General features: G+C 45.0%; 2 protein-coding genes across 3 annotated transcripts in view; both read left to right on the top strand.

The window, feature by feature from the left end:
- Positions 1 to 1,887: 1,887 nt before the first annotated feature.
- On the top strand, positions 1,888 to 20,827 carry fan1 (FANCD2 and FANCI associated nuclease 1). Its single transcript, XM_031832982.1, has 14 exons — positions 1,888 to 2,154; positions 2,719 to 4,205; positions 4,468 to 4,608; positions 5,212 to 5,419; positions 7,160 to 7,393; positions 10,846 to 10,977; positions 11,201 to 11,309; positions 13,208 to 13,327; positions 14,393 to 14,557; positions 17,623 to 17,782; positions 18,509 to 18,612; positions 18,821 to 19,015; positions 19,688 to 19,816; positions 20,018 to 20,827. The coding sequence occupies exons 2-14, from the start codon at positions 2,828 to 2,830 to the stop codon at positions 20,153 to 20,155; spliced, it is 3,213 nt and encodes a 1,070-aa protein (XP_031688842.1). The 5' UTR covers positions 1,888 to 2,154; positions 2,719 to 2,827; the 3' UTR covers positions 20,156 to 20,827.
- The window catches only part of LOC109897681 (disintegrin and metalloproteinase domain-containing protein 10), a 35,566-nt gene continuing 34,474 nt past the window's right edge, over positions 20,680 to 21,771 (top strand). Inside the window, exon 1 of one of the 2 annotated variants that reach the window (XM_031832983.1) lies at positions 20,680 to 20,823. In XM_031832983.1, the coding sequence (XP_031688843.1) occupies positions 20,757 to 20,823 (67 nt within the window). In that variant the 5' untranslated portion in view covers positions 20,680 to 20,756. The remainder of the gene's footprint in view (positions 20,824 to 21,771) is intronic. The other variant, XR_004211147.1, reaches the window with a different exon arrangement.

The raw sequence follows: 21,771 nt of genomic DNA, 5'->3' as shown, positions 1-21,771 counted from the left end.
ACATACAGTCAATAATACAGTATAAACAAGTCTATATACAATGTGAGCAAATGAGGTGGGAAGGGAGGTAAAGGCAAAAAAGGCCATGGTGGATAGGGGGTCAGGGCAGGGTGGCGTGTCCTTACTCCTCAAACTCTGTGGTCTTTCTTTCTGAGGTCCTTCATTAGACTCCTCTGTGGATCCTGTGGGACCCGGGCTGGGCGGAGGGCTGGGGGCCAATATTCTCCTAATAGTTCCTGGCTTCTTCTCTATGGATCCTCCTGGGCACGATGAAGGGCTGGGTCCCAGGATTCTGGTGATCTTCCCTGGTTTCTTCCCATGAGCCATGGCTCAGGCTGGCCTATCCCAACACTATCCTCAGTCCTAGAATAACACAGCAATGAACCCGTGGTCAAATTATAATTGGAATTGCATATCGGGTTTACAAGCCAAACCTATGCCTAGGATATAGTTTACTGGTTCTATTTACACAGCTAGACCAAATAAGGGTGTACGGAAACGCATGCAATCCCCAAGTGAGCGAAATCAAATGGTTTATTCTTCTAAAACTGCGTCATTACACATCTGTGTTTAATAATACCCGCCAAACATACACATCTAAATGTCGAAATGTCCCTGTCCGCGGTGTTGAACTGTACGGATGACTGATGCTATTTGTAGTAGGACTTTTTGTTGATCATTATGACGTTGCAAATGCTGTTGCTAGTGTGGATGTTATACAATCTCACGCGAGATTATTCAATTTGCACACTGCAGATAATCAGATGATAAACGATCACGCCAAACTTTTGCCGCAACTGCAGGGGTAATGTTGTTAGAAAACTGTTCCTCGAGCACAGGACAGGGAAACGCACGCATTCGTTCTATCTCCAACCTATTTCTTCAATCGGATCCGGGTTTTCACTGCACTCAGCATATTATCCTTGTCTTTCGTAAAACGCAGGGATGGTTTTCTCATCCATTCTCTGAAAATCCCGATTCGTCACATTGATCTATAGCCATGTAAATCGCAGACAGGCAAACCGTTAAGTTCTTATAAGCACAATTAACATCGACCTTGATTTGAATGATTTCTCATTGAGACGGCATCACGCTGGTGTAGTGTTATAGGCTAAATCGGCTGGTGGTGTGTGCCATGATTCCTCTGTGCCATTAGGACCACATCTTTATAACAGGGATCTCAGATATAGAGTTGCAAACGGAATATGCTACTGATCTCTTTCTGTTTAAGCTTCCCAATCAAAACAATATAGGCTGATGTCCGACTTACCAGCATCGACTGATGATAGGCTCTTAGCTCCTTTGAAATGATTGCCTATGTCCCGATCAGAGATTTACCTTAGAAACCCCAGAATATGGTGAATATGGAAGCCAGGGGCAAGTAGCCCTGGAACATGTGTAAGGAATACCCGGTGCAGGCTCTATTCTCTCCTCAGTACGTGCGGGCAGCACCCCGATGAAATGGTCTGGTCCATCTGATCGCAATAAAATGATCCTTCATGCCACATGAGATTAAACAAACATCCTTGACAGAGTCAAAGTGAGTGGCCTTTAGCAAAAAAAAGCACATATATTTGTTTTGTTGGGGTCAAAAACATAAACAATTTTTCCAGATAGTCAATGCATTGTCTATTCATTCATTTTTTTTATGTGCAGTTGATGCTGCATTTATTTCTATAGAAGTGGTAGGCTATTTAAACCTCATAGGCCTATTATCTCAATTAATTAGAGCCTTAACAATTCATATTTTAACGTGTTTTATGCTGTGTTATAATTTTTTTTATTTTGTGAAAGCACACAATTGTCTCCCTTTTCACCAATATATGAAAATCCATCAAATCGATTAATTTGTCATCTACTACCTCAGTCTACTCAACATCCTTTCTCGATTGCTCTAGCGTTGCGCGCGAACCCGGCTGTTCTGTAACGACAAAAACACGGGATACTCAAAGAGCTTCATTTCTCATCTAAAACGCAAAATAATTATATTATAACACAATGCATAACCAGTATGAGCGTTTCTATATCATTGCCTGACGCCTGCAAAGGTAACGTGAAGAGAGCAAGAGAACTAGCCAGCTAGCTAACGTTAGCTCAGCCACGCATTGCACATTCTAGATTCATGATCGGTGGTGAACGGCACCGGTGACACTGGTGAGTGGATGAGCTACAATGTGAAGGAATTATACGTTTATGATGTTGACATTGTACAAAATAATATACGGTGTTAGTGTAGTCTCTATGACAATAATGTTCAGCAGAGTAGGTTTCTCTCACTGTCACATTACAGAAATACTCGGGAGTATACCAAGCATGAGGAACACCTTCCTAATATTGACTTTTCATTTGTGTCTCGTTTAATTCAACGCGAATGTGCCGATTGAATCTCAGTTTAAGGACAGATTAGTACCAGCAACACAAATGAGGGGAAAATTCAGTGGTGGTATTCGATAGGTTTTTTATTTAAAAAAACATGAATTTCAGCACCCTGCAGAAGAACGGCACTTGAACAGGACAAATTTAGGTACAGGTAACCGGTTTCAGATGTGATTTTATTAATTTTTTTACAGTAATCGACTGATGGTGGGTAAATCAGTGTTATTGCTATCAAATCCCGCGACCGGTTACCAAAAACTCAACTCTGCCTCGATATAAGAGAACGGAGTGAAGCGTTCCTCGGCTTTGTGAACTGTAATCTTTGCCTCTCTCACTTTACAGATTGGTGGTAGACCTACATTTGCAAGTTACTGTCAAGATAGCGACATAATAGAATATCAGCCCCTGTTTTTTGTAGACAAAACGTGAAAACAACAACAGTTGAAACATCATGGCAGAGAAAGGAAACAAACCCAAACAGAGAAGCCTCTCAATAACGAAGAGGAAAGGATACGTCGGTAGTAAAGATGGTAAGAAGAGTGCCAATGCATGTCCTGGTACAGCCTCCATCTCATCATTCTTCAACAACGCCCCGCCACCTAGACTGCCATGTCCTCTGTGTGGTCAGCTAGTGCCACGGTTCAGGATAAACCAACACATTGACTCACAGTGTCAGAACTTTCAGAGGGAAGATGGCGCATCCATTGATACTGCTTCAGCCTGTAACATTGTTACTACAACAAAGCTGGCATCGTCTCACTCTCCTTCCAGGAGAGCCAGTAAGGACCATGATCCAGACACAGGGCCTTCCTGTCCAAAGGAGGAAAAGCCTCAGCGAGAGGCCAACACCAGCCCATACTTTAAAAAGTCTGGTGCTTCTTCTTCTTCTCAGCAGGTAAACACCAGAGAGATGAGCAGTAAGACTGTAGTCAGGCCCATTGACATATGTAGCAGGCTGTCCTCTAAGCTCTCCAGGAGGGGCTTGAAGCAAAGGCTGAAGTCTCCTGAGGACATACAGTCGCAGGTTGATGACATCATCACCATCCAGGAGTCCCCAGAGAGAGACAGAAGGTCTGAGGAGCTGAGCAGCTCTCAGAAGGAGAACCACCTCCCTCAGGGATTTGGTGACCAGACAACATGCTTAATGGACACAGAGACAACAAATGTCACAGTGGAAAGTCACAGTACTATTTCACTGGGCAGACCTCAGGTAGAAAGCAGAGAAGAAACTTTAGAATGTTTAGAATCCAAATCTGAATCTAAATTAGAATCATTGTCTCCGGTAGTTTCTATGGCCCCGCAACCTCTGTCCTATGCTCCATCCAGACTGAACAAGAGGAAGAAAGGAGGGAAAGCGGAGGTCTCTGTTAAAACACAGAGGATGTCTACTCGCAGCAAGAAAGCCAGATGTGAGAAGAGAGATGGTGAAGAACCAGATGATGACCTCACTAGAAACAAACTCCTTACGTCAACAACAACAACAGCTGATGATGATAAGCAACACGGAACAGAAGAATCTTCAACTGGTAACTGTGACACTCTTTTGAAGAGCAGCACAGAGGTGCCCGAGGAGGAGCATCAGAGAAGAAAAGTAAAACTAGAGGAAGAAGGAGAACAAGAAGAATCCACAGTGACCGGTAGCAGTGATCAGCTGACAGAGCCTGACACAGACAGAGGAACTGATAAGCAAGATTCCGAGTCACCGCGGTTACCATACTACCTGGGTAACTTCCGGACCGTGCTAGAGGCAGTGCTGGAGAATGAAGACGATAGGATGCTGTTCAATCAAGAAGACCTTTCAGCCATACACGGCTTTGAGCGTCTGTCAGGTGTGTAGAATAGAACAAACATGACTGTCTATGACAAATGTTATGTTTTATATAGCTGTTATAAGGGCTTTATGAATGCATATATAAAGGCTACAGGAAAGTGTTCTGCAAATCTGTTTTTGAACATACATGATTTATAACACAAGATAATATAAAATCACATTGTACAATAGAATTTCATGTAGTAGTACACGTTTAGCATTTTTTGACTACTATTTTTATCATCAACCAGTCTTGCTAATTTGCCTCTCCTTCCTCTCAGTGACAGGACAGAAGCTGTATGTGAGACTGTTCCAGAGGAAACTGAAGTGGCTCCAGGTCAACAAGCTAAACTATAATGAGATTAGCACTGACCTGGGACCTGTAGCTCAGGAGCTGGTGGAAGGAGGTTTCCTACAGACAGGTGAATGATTGGACTGGAATTGTTTTATGCTACATGCTAACTGTTGAATGGACTTGAATGGTGTTATGCTAACACTAGGCTGATCTAGGACTTGGAGCTCAGGACCTGGTGAAAGGAAGCTTCCTACCAACAGTTAAATGAATGGACTTCAATGGGATTATGCTAAATGCTAATTGTTGAAAGGTCTTGAATGGTATTATGCTAAATGCTAATTGTTGAAAGGTCTTGAATGGTATTATGCTAAATGCTAATTGTTGAAAGGCCTTGAATGGTATTATGCTAAATGCTAATTGTTGAAAGGTCTTGAATGGTATTATGCTAAATGATAATTGTTGAAAGGTCTTGAATGGTATTATGCTAAATGCTAATGTAATGAATGGCTAAGTGCATTTCTACTGCCTTCCTGGGATCTAGAGGTGCTGAAGCCCTGGATGCAGACATGTCTTTACTGAGTCAGTATTGACTGTGCTTCTCGAGTGTGTTGTGTTAATGGTGCGGAGGGTTGAATTTCCACTCTGTCACGCTAACAGCGGGAAGTCACTCAAATGTTCATCCCAACCAACCCCTACCATCCAATGCCCAACATCCTCAACTGTTTTCCAGACAGTGACCTCCAGGAGCTTGGGGAGGTGCTGGACCTGCTGCCCGCCCCGGAGCTCCGTAGCCTGGCTAAGACGTTCCACTTGGGGGGTCCTGGGTCTGGTACCCAGAAACATCAGCTGATGGAGGGACTCCTGAAGCTGAGCAGACAGAGGTCTCTGTTCGCCCTGGCCCCTGGACAGAACAACATTGGGACTGTCATACTAAAGAGGTGAGAGGCTCTAGTGACATATTCTAGAGTCATTCACAGCAATTATGTCCCACCCTTTTTCTGCTGGCCTTTTTATTTTATTTTAATTGAAAGGGATAGACATTAGTGCATGGGACACAGATGGAATGGGAGACAGATGGAATGGGACACAGATGGGATGGGAGACAGATGGAATGGGACACAGGTGGAATGGGAGACAGATGGAATGGGACACAGATGGAATGGGTGACAGATGGAATGGGTGACAGATGGAATGGGAGACAGATGGAATGGGACACAGATGGAATGGGACACAGATGGAATGGGGGACAGATGGAATGGGGGACAGATGGAATGGGGGACAGATGGAATGGGGGACAGATGGAATGGGTGACAGATGGAATGGGTGACAGATGGAATGGGACACAGATGGAATGGGACACAGATGGAATGGGACACAGATGGAATGGGAGACAGATGGAATGGGTGACAGATGGAATGGGTGACTGATGGAATGGGACACAGATGGAATGGGAGACTGATGGAATGGGTGACAGATGGAATGGGTGACAGATGGAATGGGTGACTGATGGAATGGGGGACTGACGGAATGGGTGACTGATGGAATGGGAGACTGATGGAATGGGAGACTGATGGAATGGGGGACTGATGGAATGGGGGACTGATGGAATGGGATACTGATGGAATGGGTCACTGATGGAATGGGATACTGATGGAATGGGATACTGATGGAATGGGAGACTGATGGAATGGGAGACTGATGGAATGGGAGACTGATGGAATTGGTGACAGATGGAATGGGTGACAGATGGAATGGGTGACTGATGGAATGGGGGACTGACGGAATGGGTGACTGATGGAATGGGAGACTGATGGAATGGGGGACTGATGGAATGGGGGACTGATGGAATGGGGGACTGATGGAATGGGATACTGATGGAATGGGTCACTGATGGATTGGGAGACTGATGTAATGGGATACTGATGGAATGGGAGACTGATGGAATGGGAGACTGATGGAATGGGAGACTGATGAATGGGAGCCTGATGGAATGGGAGACTGATGGAATGGGAGACTGATGGAATGGGAGACTGATGAATGGGAGCCTGATGGAATGGGAGACTAATTGAATGGGAGACTGATGGAATGGGGGACTGATGGAATGGGAGACTGATGGAATGGGGGACTGACGGAATGGGTGACTGATGGAATGGGAGACTGATGGAATGGGAGACTGATGGAATGGGGGACTGATGGAATGGGGGACTGATGGAATGGGATACTGATGGAATGGGTCACTGATGGATTGGGAGACTGATGTAATGGGATACTGATGGAATGGGAGACTGATGGAATGGGAGACTGATGGAATGGGAGACTGATGAATGGGAGCCTGATGGAATGGGAGACTGATGGAATGGGAGACTGATGGAATGGGAGACTGATGAATGGGAGCCTGATGGAATGGGAGACTAATTGAATGGGAGACTGAGGGAATGGGGGACTGATGGAATGGGAGACTGATGGAATGGGGGACTGATGGAATGGAGGACTGATGGAATGGGAGACTGACGGAATGGGAGACTGATGAAATGGGATAAAGTGTACAGACGGGAGTTACATTGGGACAGGCATTCGTTCCTATGCAGGCAGGGGATTGCATATGTGACGAGGTCAGCTGCCTTGAACACACAACCGTCCTCAGGCACACTCCTACACTAATAATCTCTCCTCTCCAGGGCGAAGCAGCTAGCTGGTTCCTGTGTACGTCTGCATCGCGGCCCCAGGGCTGTGTTCTCTCGCGTCCTCCTCCTCTTCTCCCTGACAGATGGTCTGGAGGAGGAGGAGACAGCCGGAGGGGGTCAGGGTCAGCTCTACACCATCCTACTGGTCAACTCTGGCCGACTGGCCTTCCCTGACTACACCGTACAGCGCAGAGCCAAACTGTTCCTGGATAGAGAAGATCTTATCAGGTTAGAGCATAGACGTACAGTGAATTTGGGTCAGATCTCATTGGTCAGTGCTGTGGACACTGATTGATCAACCTCAAATGTTTGTTTATTTAGGTGTGCGTTTCATAAGCTATCTAAGTGTTATTATAAAATGGGGATGTTTGGGTCCTAGATGCTGATTGGTTGATAGCAGGGACTTATTCACAACAATTTCCGGGTAATGCCTGTTAACAGTTCAATGCACATCCACAGCCCCATGCAGGCAATTCATGAACTTCATGTCCCCTGGAAAAAAAGTATCTAGACAAGATTTTTTTGTCTGCAACTGTAAGCGTTTGTATAAACCTTGCTGCCTGCCTCTCTGATCTGTGCAACAATGGTGCCATTTTTTGTTGTTGCCATCTCCACCATTCCCCCGCCTCCCGTCGTGCCTAAGAACAGCCCTTAGGCCTGTGTTATTCTTACAATAATCCATGGGCTTTTCATGCCTTATTGCGTAAAGATCAGAAAGGAGAGAGGGAGATGCATGTAGAAGGGGCACACACAGACATGAAGGGCCTAGACACCAGGCGGATATGTAGTCCGTAATCAGCAGCGCTACCATTAGACCAGACTCTGGCACACATTCTGCCAATATTAACAAGATGACTCCGAATGACAATCACCCTGTTTCCAGCTCCTAGCCAGCTTTGTAGTATTATTGTTGTTGTCCTTCTTACATTATTTGCTCAGAACGTTTCTAGTATTATTACCTACAGCCCAAAATAACTTTTTGGACATTAGATTGGCGGTCACACACCAGAAATGTGATTTCCCTGACCTGGATCCTTTGTTTTGGATTCTCTGAGGCAAAACGTCGACACCCGAGAAGTGTGGTCCTTGGTCAGGCTCAAGTGGCGAGCAAACCATCCTCTGCTTCCGAGTATATTACTCGCTAACATTCAGTCCCTGAACAACAAAGTAGATGAGCTCAGGGCGAGGATCTTCTTTCAGAGAGACACAAGGGACGGTAACATACTCTGTTTTACGGAACCATGGCTCTCTCTGGATAAATTGTCCCCATCCATACGGCCAACGGGATTCTCAGTTCAATGCCCGGACAGCAAGAAATCACTTTCTGGGAAAAACAGAGGTGGAGGAATATGATTATGATTAACAACTCATGGTGTGATTGTGGTAACGTAAGTCATTTTGTTCTCCTGATCTGGAATACCTCACCATCAAATGCTGACTGCATTACCTCCCGAGATAATTTTCTTTGGTTATTGTTACTGCCGTGTAAATATCCCCCCCCCCCAAGCTGACACTGTGATGGCTCTCAAGGAACTGAGGAGCTTAGGCTGCAAACTGGAAACCATATATCCTGAGGCCGGGGACTATTGTACCTGGGGACTTTTATAAAGGAAATCTGAGGAAAACGCTCCCGAAATTCTATCAACATATCTCCTGTGCTACATGCGGAGAGAACACGCTTGACTGTTGTTACTCTCCCTTCAGGGACGACTGCAAGGTCCTCCCCTGCAATCTCTTTGGCAAATCAGACCACACCTCCATCCTGCTCCTCCCCACCAATAGGCAGAAACTTAAGCAGGAAGCACCCATGGTAAGGACTGTTCAACATTGGTCTGACTGTTTTGATCACGTGGACTGGGAAAGGTTGCGGGCCGTCAAACTTATTCAAACCAAACCGTGGATAGATAGCGACACAGTTTTTTATTTAAATCTGCTTGAACATCTATGGCAAGACCTGAAAATGGTTGTTAATAACCAATTTTACAGAGCTTGAGGCACATTTTGCACAATCCAGGTGTGCTATTAGAGACTTACCCAGAAAGACTCACAGGTGTAATCAAAGGTGCTTCTAACATTTTTGTTTTTTACATTTAACCTTTAAGAACAAGTTCTTATTTACAATGGCGGTCTACACCGGCCAAATCCAGACGACGCTGGGCCAATTGTGAGCCGTCCTACGGGACTCCCAATCACAGCCAGTCGACACCTAGTGACGTTTCAAGCACTGAGATGCAGTGCCTTTAGACCGCAGCGCCACTCGGGAGCCCTAACATGTATTGTCTCAGTGGGTGGACTACTTTTCTAATCAACATATTTGTGTTAGATTAAATTAATATAATAATTTTTAAAAAATATTATAATTTTTTCTTACGCTTTGACATTACAGTATTTTTTTTGTAGATCGTTGACGATGACAATTAAATCTATTTTAGTCCCACTTTGAAATACAACAAAATGTGGCAAGGGATGTGATTACTTTTTGATGGTATATTGGTACACTGTATATACTGTATTCTGGTTATGGCTCGTCCATGCTCAACTGGCGGAACGCGGTCCTGTTTCGTACCCAGAGCAGGGTCAATACGGACCGCGGGTCCCGATGACAATAATAGATATTTTTTTTACTCGCTTCGATCCCTGGTGTCATATCAGAATTGCAAGAAATGAGCTTTTAAAACAGCAACAACAACAACAAAAAGTGTGTAGAATTGCAGGACATTAACTTTAAAACTGCAAAATTGTTCTCTCCGCCAACAAGAGGAGTGTGAACAATTTGGGGTCGTGAGGTGGGGGGTTTGTTACCACGTCGGTAATAGGTAAATAATAGGTAAATAGTCCAGGCTCATCCTATATAATTACTGCTGTACATAACTCTTCAATTCATATATACTGTCCCTTCTGTCTATATACACCATTAACATTTACACTGAGTGTCAAAACATTACTTTCCTACTATTGAGTTGCACCCTCTTTTGCCCTCAGAAAGGCCTCAATTCGTCAGGGCATGGGACTCTACAAGGTGTTGAAAGCGTTCCACAGGGATGCTGACCCATGTTGACTCCAATGTTTCCCACAGTGTCAGGTTGGCTGGATGTCCTTTGGGTGGGGGACCATTTTTAATACACACGGGAAACTGTTGAGCGTGAAAAAAAACAGCAGCTTTGCAGTTCTTGACACAAACTGGTGCTCCTAGCACCTACTACCATACTCTGTTCAAAGGCACTTAAATATTTTGTCTTGCCAATTCACTACTCTGAATGGCACACATACACAATCCATGTCTCAATTGTCTCGAGGCTTAAAAATCCTTCTTTAACCTGTCTCCTCCACTTCATCTACACTGATTGAAGTGGATTTAACAGGTGGCTTCAATGAGGGATAATAACTCACCTGGTCAGGTGTTCCTCTTCTTTTTTTTGTCCAACTTGGTGTAGATGTATTCATACTCTCACGACTCTGGGTCCCAGACTTCTAATATTTCTGTCTTTGTTTATTTAAACTTTTAGATTGCGTGTTATTGTTATTGTGTTGCTAGATATTGCTTTTTTGGGAGCTGGAAACAACAGCCTTTCCCCCCACCGGGTGATAACGTCTGCAACAAAAACAACAGCGTACGTGACCGATAAACGTTAATCTGATTGTGTCGTTGGACTCAGCGCCTCTCTGTCCTGTTGTGTCAGGTACGAGGCGGCGATGCGAGCGCTGCAAGAGGTGATCACAGCCATGCAGACCGGCCACTGGGAGGACGCTCTGGGACTTTACACTGCAGCCAAGACGACCTGGCAGGAGACGAGCAAGACGTACGACCTCAGGTGGGGTCCACTAGCGACATATTCATCCCTCTTTGTCAATCTTTGATATGTGGCCATGCGGATTTCACATTGGTCTGCACAGCCACATGCAACAACCCCCCCCCACACACACACACACACACACACAATAATCGCTTGATAAGCAACATTATCATTGACATTGGTCGACAGCCATAAGCCAGCCAAACCTAAAGTGTGTGTGTGTGTGTGTGTGTGTGTGTAGCCACCAGGAAGAGCTGCCAGTGTTCCTGCGCTGTTTCACCACAGGGTGGGCCTACACACGCATCCTGTCCAGGGGAGTAGAAGTACTGCAGAGATTACGTTGCTACAAGGTGGGTGCAGACACACACACACATACACACACACACACACATATATCATATACCTCGATACACACTAGAACTGTCCCAGACAAAAAAGATATATAGTTGTTCTTTCGACCAATCGACCAACGTGTATTTTTCCATATATAGACACATCCTATGTGTTTTAATCAAATCAACTGTATGCACTGAGCTTGTCTGATGCTTTAAAGTGCACTGTTTGATGAAATAATTAAGACACAGATAACTAGAGGGAATCCGTCCGCAATTGATTTGATTGAGCCGAGCCGGGCCGAGCTCAGACTGGCTGCGCCGTGTAAAAAAAGACAGCGAGGGACTGTGTGATCCGTTGTCTCTCTGTCCTCCCTGCTGCAGCGACCACCACAGAACGTCAACAGTGTGTATCACGCTGTCTCTGTTCCAGCGATCACCACAGAACATCAACAGTGTGTATCACTCCTCTCTGCTGCAGCGACCACCACAGAACATCAACAGTGTGTATCACACTGTCTCTGCTGCAGCGACCACCACAGAACGTCAACAGTGTGTATCACACCTCTCTGCTGCAGCGACCACCACAGAACATCAACAGTGTGTATCACACTGTCTCTGCTGCAGTGACCACCACAGAACGTCAACAGTGTGTATCACACTGTCTCTGCTGCAGCGACCACCACAGAACATCAACAGTATTTATCACACTGTCTCTGCTGCAGCGACCACCACAGAACATCAACAGTGTGTATCACTCCTCTCTGCTGCAGCGACCACCACAGAACATCAACAGTGTGTATCACTCCTCTCTGCTGCAGCGACCACCACAGAACATCAACAGTGTGTATCACTCCTCTCTGCTGCAGCGACCACCACAGAACGTCAACAGTGTGTATCACTCCTCTCTGCTGCAGCGACCACCACAGAACATCAACAGTATTTATCACACTGTCTCTGCTGCAGCGACCACCAGAGAACATCAGCAGTGTGTATCACACTGTCTCTGCTGCAGCGACCACCACAGAACATCAACAGTGTGTATCACTCCTCTCTGCTGCAGCGACCACCACAGAACATCAACAGTGTGTATCACTCCTCTCTGCTGCAGCGACCACCACAGAACATCAACAGTGTGTATCACTCCTCTCTGCTGCAGCGACCACCACAGAACATCAACAGTGTGTATCACGCCTCTCTGCTGCAGCGACCACCACAGAACATCAACAGTGTGTATCACTCCTCTCTGCTGCAGCGACCACCACAGAACATCAACAGTGTGTATCACTCCTCTCTGCTGCAGCGACCACCACAGAACATCAACAGTGTGTATCACTCCTCTCTGCTGCAGCGACCACCACAGAACATCAACTCGAACTGCAACATAATTACAGCCTTTTCTGATTGAAAAGTTTTGTTTAACGAAATCGCTAATTTATTTAGGAAAATATCCCCTCAACCCCTTGCTCTCTTTATGTGACACGTGTGCATCGAATGCACGCGACCAATAGGGCCTGACCGTTAAAGCATGTCATAATCACATTAATAAATTGGTTATAACAAACTCTGAACACCGGAACACATGTGACAGCAAAACAGATGCAGAGGACGTGATTGGAAACGGGGGAATGTTTTACTGGTTGCTCAGGAGGTAAAGGGGAAGTCAGATGTGTGGAATAAATTTGACTAGTTGTGGAAAATACTGGAGATCAAGAAGGTAAGGAGAAAGACCTGCGTGCGTATTATGTGCCAAACAGGTACTGTTACAGTATACACACACACATTTATATACACACATATACCAAGATATACACACACACATTCATATACCAAGATATACACACACACACATTCATATACACACACACACAGCAGAGTGTAGTGTAATATATTGATTCAGATTGGTTGTGTTCCAGGAAGCGGTGAAGGAGCTGCGCTCACTATTGTCCCAGTCAGTCTACTGTCCAGACAGCCGGGGGCGATGGTGGGACAGACTGGCACTCAATCTCCAGCAACACCTCAAACTACCTGAACAGGTCAGTCAACCTCAAACTACCTGAACAGGTCAGTCAACCTCCAGTCCAACCTCAAATTACCTGAACAGGTCAGTCAACCTCAAACTACCTGAACAGGTCAGTCAACCTCAAACTACCTGAACAGGTCACTCAACCTCCAGCCCAACCTCAAACTACCTGAACAGGTCAGTCAGCCACCCTCCAGCCCAACCTCAAACTACCTGAACAGGTCAGTCAGCCACCCAACCTCAAACTACCTAAACAGGTCAGTCAGCCACCTAACCTCCAGCAGCACCTCAAACTACCTGAACAGGTCAGTCAACCTCCAGTCCAACCTCAAACTACCTGAACAGGTCAGTCAACCTCCAGTCCAACCTCAAACTACCTGAACAGGTCAGTCAACCTCAAACTACCTGAACAGGTCAGTCAACCTCAAACTACCTGAACAGGTCACTCAACCTCCAGCCCAACCTCAAACTACCTGAACAGGTCAGTCAGCCACCCTCCAGCCCAACCTCAAACTACCTGAACAGGTCAGTCAGCCACCCAACCTCAAACTACCTAAACAGGTCAGTCAGCCACCTAACCTCCAGCAGCACCTCAAACTACCTGAACAGGTCAGTCAACCTCCAGTCCAACCTCAAACTACCTGAACAGGTCAGTCAACCTCCAGTCCAACCTCAAACTACCTGAACAGGTCAGTCAACCTCAAACTACCCGAACAGGTCAGTCAACCTCAAACTACCTGAACAGGTCAGTCAACCTCCAGTCCAACCTCAAACTACCTGAACAGGTCAGTCAACCTCAAACTACCTGAACAGGTCAGTCAACCTCTAGTCCAACCTCAAACTACCCGAACAGGTCAGTCAACCTCAAACTACCTGAACAGGTCAGTCAGCCACACCGTCTCTTAAGTACTTTGTCCCATGGTTCTTCCTGAACTTATGGACTATTGCACTTTGTTAATGTTTGTCTGGATTTCACTTTGCACTGTTGTTATACGTGGTATTTATTAAATGTGTGTCTTTTTGTCTGTGTCAGTAATTAGCATTAATTAAATTGAAATTCCCCATGTATCAATCCCAGGCTATCAGCTCCATCAGAGACGGTCTCTCTGACCCCTTGGTGAGGACAGGCCACCAGCTTTCACTCCACCAGAGAGCCAATAGGATGAAGGAATCCCCTAGCTACAAGAATTACCACCCTGTACTCAGTGACCTGCCCACCATCCACGTCAACGATGTCACTCATGTGAGTCACTTCTGTCGCTTTATTTTTTATTTGTACCTTTATTTAACTAGGCAAGTCAGTTAAGAACAAATTCTTATTTTCAATGACAGCCTGGGAACAGTTAAGAGGTGGGTTAACCTCAACGACGGAGGGTCAGCTCTAACCGCTAGGCCACCCTGCCGCCCCAGTTGAAATATACATTATATGAAATATACATGGGTCAATTCTAAGCGATGATCGAGATGACAAACTTTATTAGCAAGTTAATAAGTAAACGCTAATGCAAAAAAATAGAACCTAAAACATTAGTTAAGAGGTGGGTCAATTATATTCCCAAAAATAAAACATTAGTTAGTTAAGAGGTGGGTCAATTATATTCCCAAACCTAAAACATTAGTTAAGAGGTGGGTCAATTATATTCCCAAAAATAAAACATTAGTTAGTTAAGAGGTGGGTCAATTATATTCCCAAACCTAAAACATTAGTTAAGAGGTGGGTCAATTATATTCCCAAAAATAAAAAGGAGGGGTAAGCTAAGGCCAGCTTCTTCAGGCAGAAGTTTGCATCCTGTAGCTCCAACTCCAAAAAGTTCTGGGACACCGTGAAGTCCATGGAGAACAAGAGCACCTCCTCCCAGCTACCCACTGCACTGAGGCTAGGTAACACGGTCACCACTGATAAATCCATGATTATCGAAAACTTCAATAAGCATTTCTCAACGGCTGGCCATGCCTTCCGCCTGGCTACTTCAACCTCGGCCAACAGCTCCGCCCCCCCCGCAGCTCCTCGCCCAAGCCTCTCCAGGTTCTCCTTGAACCAAATCCAGATAGCAGATGTTCTGAAAGAGCTGCAAAACCTGGACCCGTACAAATCAGCTGGGCTTGACAATCTGGACCCTCTATTTCTGAAACTATCTGCCACCATTGTCGCAACCCCTATTACCAGCCTGTTCAACCTCTCTTTCATATCGTCTGAGATCCCCAAGGATTGGAAAGCTGCCGCAGTCATCCCCCTCTTCAAAGGGGGAGACACCCTGGACCCAAACTGTTACAGACCTATATCCATCCTGCCCTGCCTATCTAAGGTCTTCGAAAGCCAAGTCAACAAACAGGTCACTGACCATCTCGAATCCCACCGTACCTTCTCCGCTGTGCAATCTGGTTTCCGAGCCGGTCATGGGTGCACCTCAGCCACACTCAAGGTACTCAACGATATCATAACCGCCATCGATAAAAGACAGTACTGTGCAGCCGTCTTTATCGACCTTGCCAAGGCTTTCGACTCTGTCAATCACCATATTCTTATCGGCAGACTCAGGAGCCTCGGTTTTTCGGATGACTGCCTTGCCTGGTTCACCAATGACTTTGCAGACAGAGTTCAGTGCGTCAAATCGGAGGGCATGCTGTCTGGTCCTCTGGCAGTCTCTATGGGGGTGCCACAGGGTTCAATTCTCGGGCCGACTCTTTTCTCTGTGTATATCAATGATGTTGCTCTTGCTGCGGGCAATTCCCTGATCCACCTCTACGCAGACGACACCATTCTATATACTTTCGGCCCGTCTTTGGACACTGTGCTATATAACCTCCAAACAAGCTTCAATGCCATACAACACTCCTTCCGTGGCCTCCAACTGCTCTTAAACGCTAGTAAAACCAAATGCATGCTTTTCAACCGGTCGCTGCCTGCACCCGCATGCCCGACTAGCATCACCACCCTGGATGGTTCCGACCTAGAATATGTGGACGTCTATAAGTACCTAGGTGTCTGGCTAGACTGCAAACTCTCCTTCCAGACTCATATCAAACATCTCCAATCGAAAATCAAATCAAGAGTCGGCTTTCTATTCCGCAACAAAGCCTCCTTCACTCACGCCGCCAAGCTTACCCTAGTAAAACTGACTATCCTACCGATCCTCGACTTCGGCGATGTCATCTACAAAATGGCTTCCAACACTCTACTCAGCAAACTGGATGCAGTTTATCACAATGCCATCCGTTTTGTCACTAAAGCACCTTATACCACCCCCCACTGCGACTTGTATGCTCTAGTCGGCTGGCCCTCGTTACATACTGGCTCCAGGTCATCTACAAGTCCATGCTAGGTAAAGCTCCGCCTTATCTCAGCTCACTGGTCACGATGGCAACACCCATCCGTAGCACGCGCTCCAGCAGGTGTATCTCACTGATCATCCCTAAAGCCAACACCTCATTTGGCCGCCTTTCGTTCCAGTACTCTGCTGCCTGTGACTGGAACGAATTGCAAAAATCGCTGAAGTTGGAGACTTTTATCTCCCTCACCAACTTCAAACATCAGCTATCTGAGCAGCTAACCGATCGCTGCAGCTGTACATAGTCTATTGGTAAATAGCCCACCCTTTTTCACCTACCTCATCCCCATACTGTTTTTATTTATTTACTTTTCTGCTCTTTTGCACACCAATATCTCTACCTGTACATGACCATCTGATCATTCATCACTCCAGTGTTAATCTGCAAAATTGTAATTATTTGCCTACCTCCTCATGCCTTCTGCACACATTGTATATAGACTCCCCCTTTGTTTTCTACTGTGTTATTGACTTGTTAATTGTTTACTCCATGTGTAACTCTTTGTTGTCTGCTCACACTGCTATGCTTTATCTTGGCCAGGTCGCAGTTGCAAATGAGAACTTGTTCTCAACTAGCCTACCTGGTTAAATAAAGGTTAAATAAAAAATAAATAAAAAACTGGGTTTACTTGAGTTTATGCTTCATTACATCACTGATGATGTCTTTTGACTTTCTAAACATCAAGCAGTTTTAAGGGGCTCCCGAGTGGCGCAGCGGTCTAAGGCACTGCTGGAGGCGTCACTACAGACACCCTGGTTTGATTCCAGGCTGTATCACAACCGGCCGTGATTGGAAGTCCTATAGGGCGGTGCGCAATTGGTCCCAGTTGCGTCCGGGTTAGGGTTTGGCCGGTGTAGGCCGTCCATTCTGAATAAGAATTTGTAATTAACTGACTTGCCTATTTAAATAAAGGGTAAATCAAAAATAAATATAAAAACAGACTTGTTTTGTGTGTGCTATTGTGTTTGTGTCTTCTAGGTCACTATCCGAGGGCAGCTCTTCCCCCACGAGGGGGGGACAGGGAAGAATGTGTTCCTCATGCCTGCTGAGGAGGGGGCAGAGGGAGGATACTCCACTGTCATGTGTTCTGTGGAAGAGCTGTCACTGGCACACTACCGTCGGCAAGGCTTTGACCAAGGTCTTCTGCTTTACTTCTTTTCTAGTTTCCTGTTGTTTTTTGTTGTTGTTTTTTTCGCTTCTTTTAGAGCGTCAGGTTTTCATGTCTTAAGTGTATTTGACATATAAACCAGAGCTTTCACAGTAAAAAAGCAAAAAAACAATTGAAAACAGCAAGTTCAGTAAAGTTCTCCTGTTGTCACATGAACCTGTACTTGGAAATGTAATCCAATCTAATTGTATTTGTCACAGACTATTTTCATTGCCCCCCCCCCCCCCTTTTTTTACACTGCTGCTACTCTTTGTTATTGTCTATGCAGAGTCACTTTAATACCTCTACCTAGATGGACATATTACCTCGACTAACCGGTGTCCCCGCACATTGACTCTGTGCTGGTACTGCATTGTTGGTTAAGGGCTCTTAAGTAAGGCATTTCACTGTAAGGCATTTCACTATAAGGCATTTCACTGTAAGGTTTCACTGTAAGGCAGTTCACTGTAAGGTTTCACTGTAAGGCAGTTCACTGTAAGGCATTTCACTGTAAGGTTTCACTGTAAGGCATTTCACTGTAAGGTTTCACTGTAAGGCATTTCACTGTAAGGTTTCACTGTAAGGCATTTCACTGTACCTGTTGTATTCGGCGCATGTGACAAATACAATTTGATACAACTTTACCGTGAAATGCTTCCTTACCACATGGATGGATGGAAGTGAAGTTTGACTGAAACTTCTCTTGGTTATCTATAGGGATCCATGGAGAGGGCTCCACGTTTTCCACTCTGTTTGGTCTTCTGTTATGGGACATCATTTTCATGGAGGGTATTCCAGACGTCTTCCGGAATCCCTACCAGGTAAACATGCTCAACCTGTCCTTTTTTTTGTGTGGTTCAGTTGGTTGAAGTGTGGCAGTAACGACGCCACGGTTGTCAGTTCAATTCCCACAAGGCTCACGTATACCTGTACCTACATGCCCTCACTGTCTTGTCAGACTCTCTGGATAAAAGTTTCTGATACGAGGCATATATTAATATTTCCTCATCCCTCTTGTTCCTCTCCTAGCCCTGCCCACTGGACCTCTTCACAGACTGTTTCTATGGGAACCGGAGGGAGGCGATAGAGACGCGTGTGCAGGTGATCTGTGAGGCGTCCATTGAGACGCTGCACAACCTGATGGCCGAGGCCTGGACCAATCAGGAGGGGAAGATGTGTTCACTGGTCAACTGGGAGCGCTTCTCATCCCTGCAGCGGGCACAGGTAACCACAGTTAAGGCTCACTTCAAACCGATTGGATGACGCATTGTCGGTACAGACAATCTTGTTTGTCATTGACTTACCAGTGTGGTTCAGTTGGTAAAAGTAGCTTCGGTGCTAGCAACGCCAAGGTTGTGGCTTCACTGGCCTCTTTAGTAATGGAACACTAGTCACTCTAATAATGTTTACATATTTTTTGCTTCACTCATCTCATGTGTATATACTGTATTCTATTCTACTGTATTTTAGTCTATGCCCGTCTGAAATTGCTCATCCTATATTTATATATCCCTTAATTCCATTATTTTACTTATAGATTGTGTGTATTGTTGTGAATTGTTAGATATTACTACACTGCTGGAGCGAGAAACACAAGCATTTCGCTACACCTGCAATAACATCTGTGACAAATAACTCCCTTTACTTTAAAGTTGAAAAGCGTCTGCTAAGTTGAATAAATATTGACTTTCAGATTAGTCATTATAAAGCCTATGCTATGATTTCACCTCCATGTGTAACAATGTGTTAGTAACATGGTTATTGTGTTATGGTAAATCTCATGTAATTGTAGCCTGGTTAAACTAACCTGCTCTCACATTGATCAAAGTGTTGTTTACCTGGCTACTGTAATGCTACTGAGCTGGTCTAACCCTTTGTGGTCTCCTCTCTTTGCAGAGTCTAGTGTCTTGTCTGGGTGGATCGTTTCTGGGAGGGATGATCACTAGGATGGCCAAGGACTACAGACACTGTCGAGCAGGACTGCCTGACCTAGTGGTGTGGAACACATCCAACAACACCTACAAGGTGAGCTCACAGGACTGTCTAGGCCTGCCTGAGGCTGTGGAATTAAACTTTATGCAAATGTATTTGAGATGACTAGAAGGTCTATCTATTTGTCCCATGATGACATCTTGATGAGAGGTAAATGGGGCTTACTGTCAAACTCTCAGAAGCATCACATCTACTATTCTATTCTATGAATTCTATCATATTCTATTGTTCCAGCTGGTGGAGGTGAAGGGCCCTAGCGACAAACTGTCCCAGAAGCAACAGATCTGGTTGGATGAGCTACAGAGACTGGGGGCTGATGTAGAGGTTTGTCACGTCACTGCCACCGGGGCCAGAGGAGCTTGGCTGGAATAGGACTGATGAGCTTGGCAAACACCTGCCTTGACCTTTGACCGTCTCACTGAAGTACAGAATTGAATGATTTTTTTTTATTTTATAAAAATAGCACTCTGTACAGTTTGTTGCAGGACAGACAAGGTTGAGGGGGGAAAAAAAACACAATGCGCTTTAATGACTGTATTTGATACTATAACTGTCTAATATGTAAATAAAATTATCTCTAATACATGTAATAATTGAATGTTGAATGTGAAAATGTTAGCTTTCTTAGTGTCTGGTGATGCCTGGGAAAAGTATTTTTTTGTCCTATTTAGTCAGCAATGAGTAGAAGAATGACCTGAACATTACATGATGGACTTGCGTTATACTTTTTGAAACATTACCTGAAATATCTGTTACAATAGTTGGAATTGCATTCAGTTGTACACCTGACTAGGTATCCCGTTTTCCCAATCTGTCACTCCATAATGATGGGGGAAGGGAGAATCCTCCATCCCTACGTCTGACGTCGGGGCGTGAAAGAGAGGGCAGGCGAGGAGAGGAAGCTGCGATCAACATAGGCAGGGCGTCTGAGCCTAAACAAGGACAAAGTGATCACGGTATCAATGCTCTAACAATGGATTTAGCAGATATGCATGTCGTCAAATTCTTCTGTTTCGTCTACTTAATAAATTACACCCAGGGTGAGTGAGAGCATTTGTATTTGTTTTGTATCGCGAAGCATTTAGCGGGCTACATTCACGAAGGGAAGAGTAGCCAAGCAGAGACAGCGTCCGAGCGAATGGCTAGCAGGCTAGGCTAAGAAAGCTAACATAGGCCTGGTCGTTGTGAAGATGCCTCTTGTGTCCCTTTTGACACAAACTCCAAACCACAAAGCTATATAGTTGTAAAAAAAAACAACAACAAGATTTTATGTTAAGCTTGGCGGAAGCTAGTTTTCTTTGAAACGAGACATTACTATTTATATGGATGGTTACGATAAGACTACTAGCGAACTAGCTTGCGGGGGTGCCATTGTTATGAGAAATCAGGTGGAATCTGTTGTCTTGGCACGAACGAGCAAAGCGATTTGGGCAATTTGATTTAGCTTGCAATATTTGCAGTGCTGTCGGTCGGTATTGTTTTTTTGTTGCACCACGTCAATACTACATTTTGCAATGATGGGCTGTCCCACTTTCTATCAACATTAGCTAGCATAGTAGCTAGTTAGCCAGCTAATTTAGCATCGTTTTTTTTAGCAACAACAGTTAGCTAACTAGGGATCTTGCTAGGTAATTAGCTAACTATGCCTGTTGACAACTTATTAATTTTTTTGTACATGTTTGACCCAAAGCCAATGGCTCCCTAGTAAGAACATATTCGATCTTTGTTAGCTAGCTATTAGCTTTCCAATGGCAGTAGCTAGCGCCAATATATTATGTTGTAGCTATTCGATGAATTCAGTAGTAATGGCTGGAATGGATTATTTGGAACGGAGTCAGATGCTTTCAATATCTGTCGTGTTTTATAGTGTTCCATTCCGGCCTTTACAATGAGCCCGTTTTATAACTCCTCCCACCAGCCCACACTGGTAGAACGATACAATAGTATTCATGTGAATACAGCTATTTCCTTACTTTCCATGAACAGCA

Source organism: Oncorhynchus kisutch, linkage group LG10 (assembly GCF_002021735.2).
Source record: "Oncorhynchus kisutch isolate 150728-3 linkage group LG10, Okis_V2, whole genome shotgun sequence".
NCBI lineage: Eukaryota > Metazoa > Chordata > Actinopteri > Salmoniformes > Salmonidae > Oncorhynchus > Oncorhynchus kisutch.
The sequence above is the reverse complement of the archived record's forward strand: the minus strand, read 5'-3'. Positions and strand labels throughout refer to the sequence as shown.

Excerpts from the sequence above, each read along its gene's own strand:
- fan1 (XM_031832982.1), top strand. The coding sequence starts at position 2,828 with ATGGCAGAGAAAGGAAACAAACCCAAACAGAGAAGCCTCTCAATAACG. Across the intron at positions 4,206-4,467 it reads CGGCTTTGAGCGTCTGTCAG|TGACAGGACAGAAGCTGTAT; the intron begins GTGTGTAGAATA and ends CCTTCCTCTCAG. Across the intron at positions 10,978-11,200 it reads AGCAAGACGTACGACCTCAG|CCACCAGGAAGAGCTGCCAG; the intron begins GTGGGGTCCACT and ends GTGTGTGTGTAG.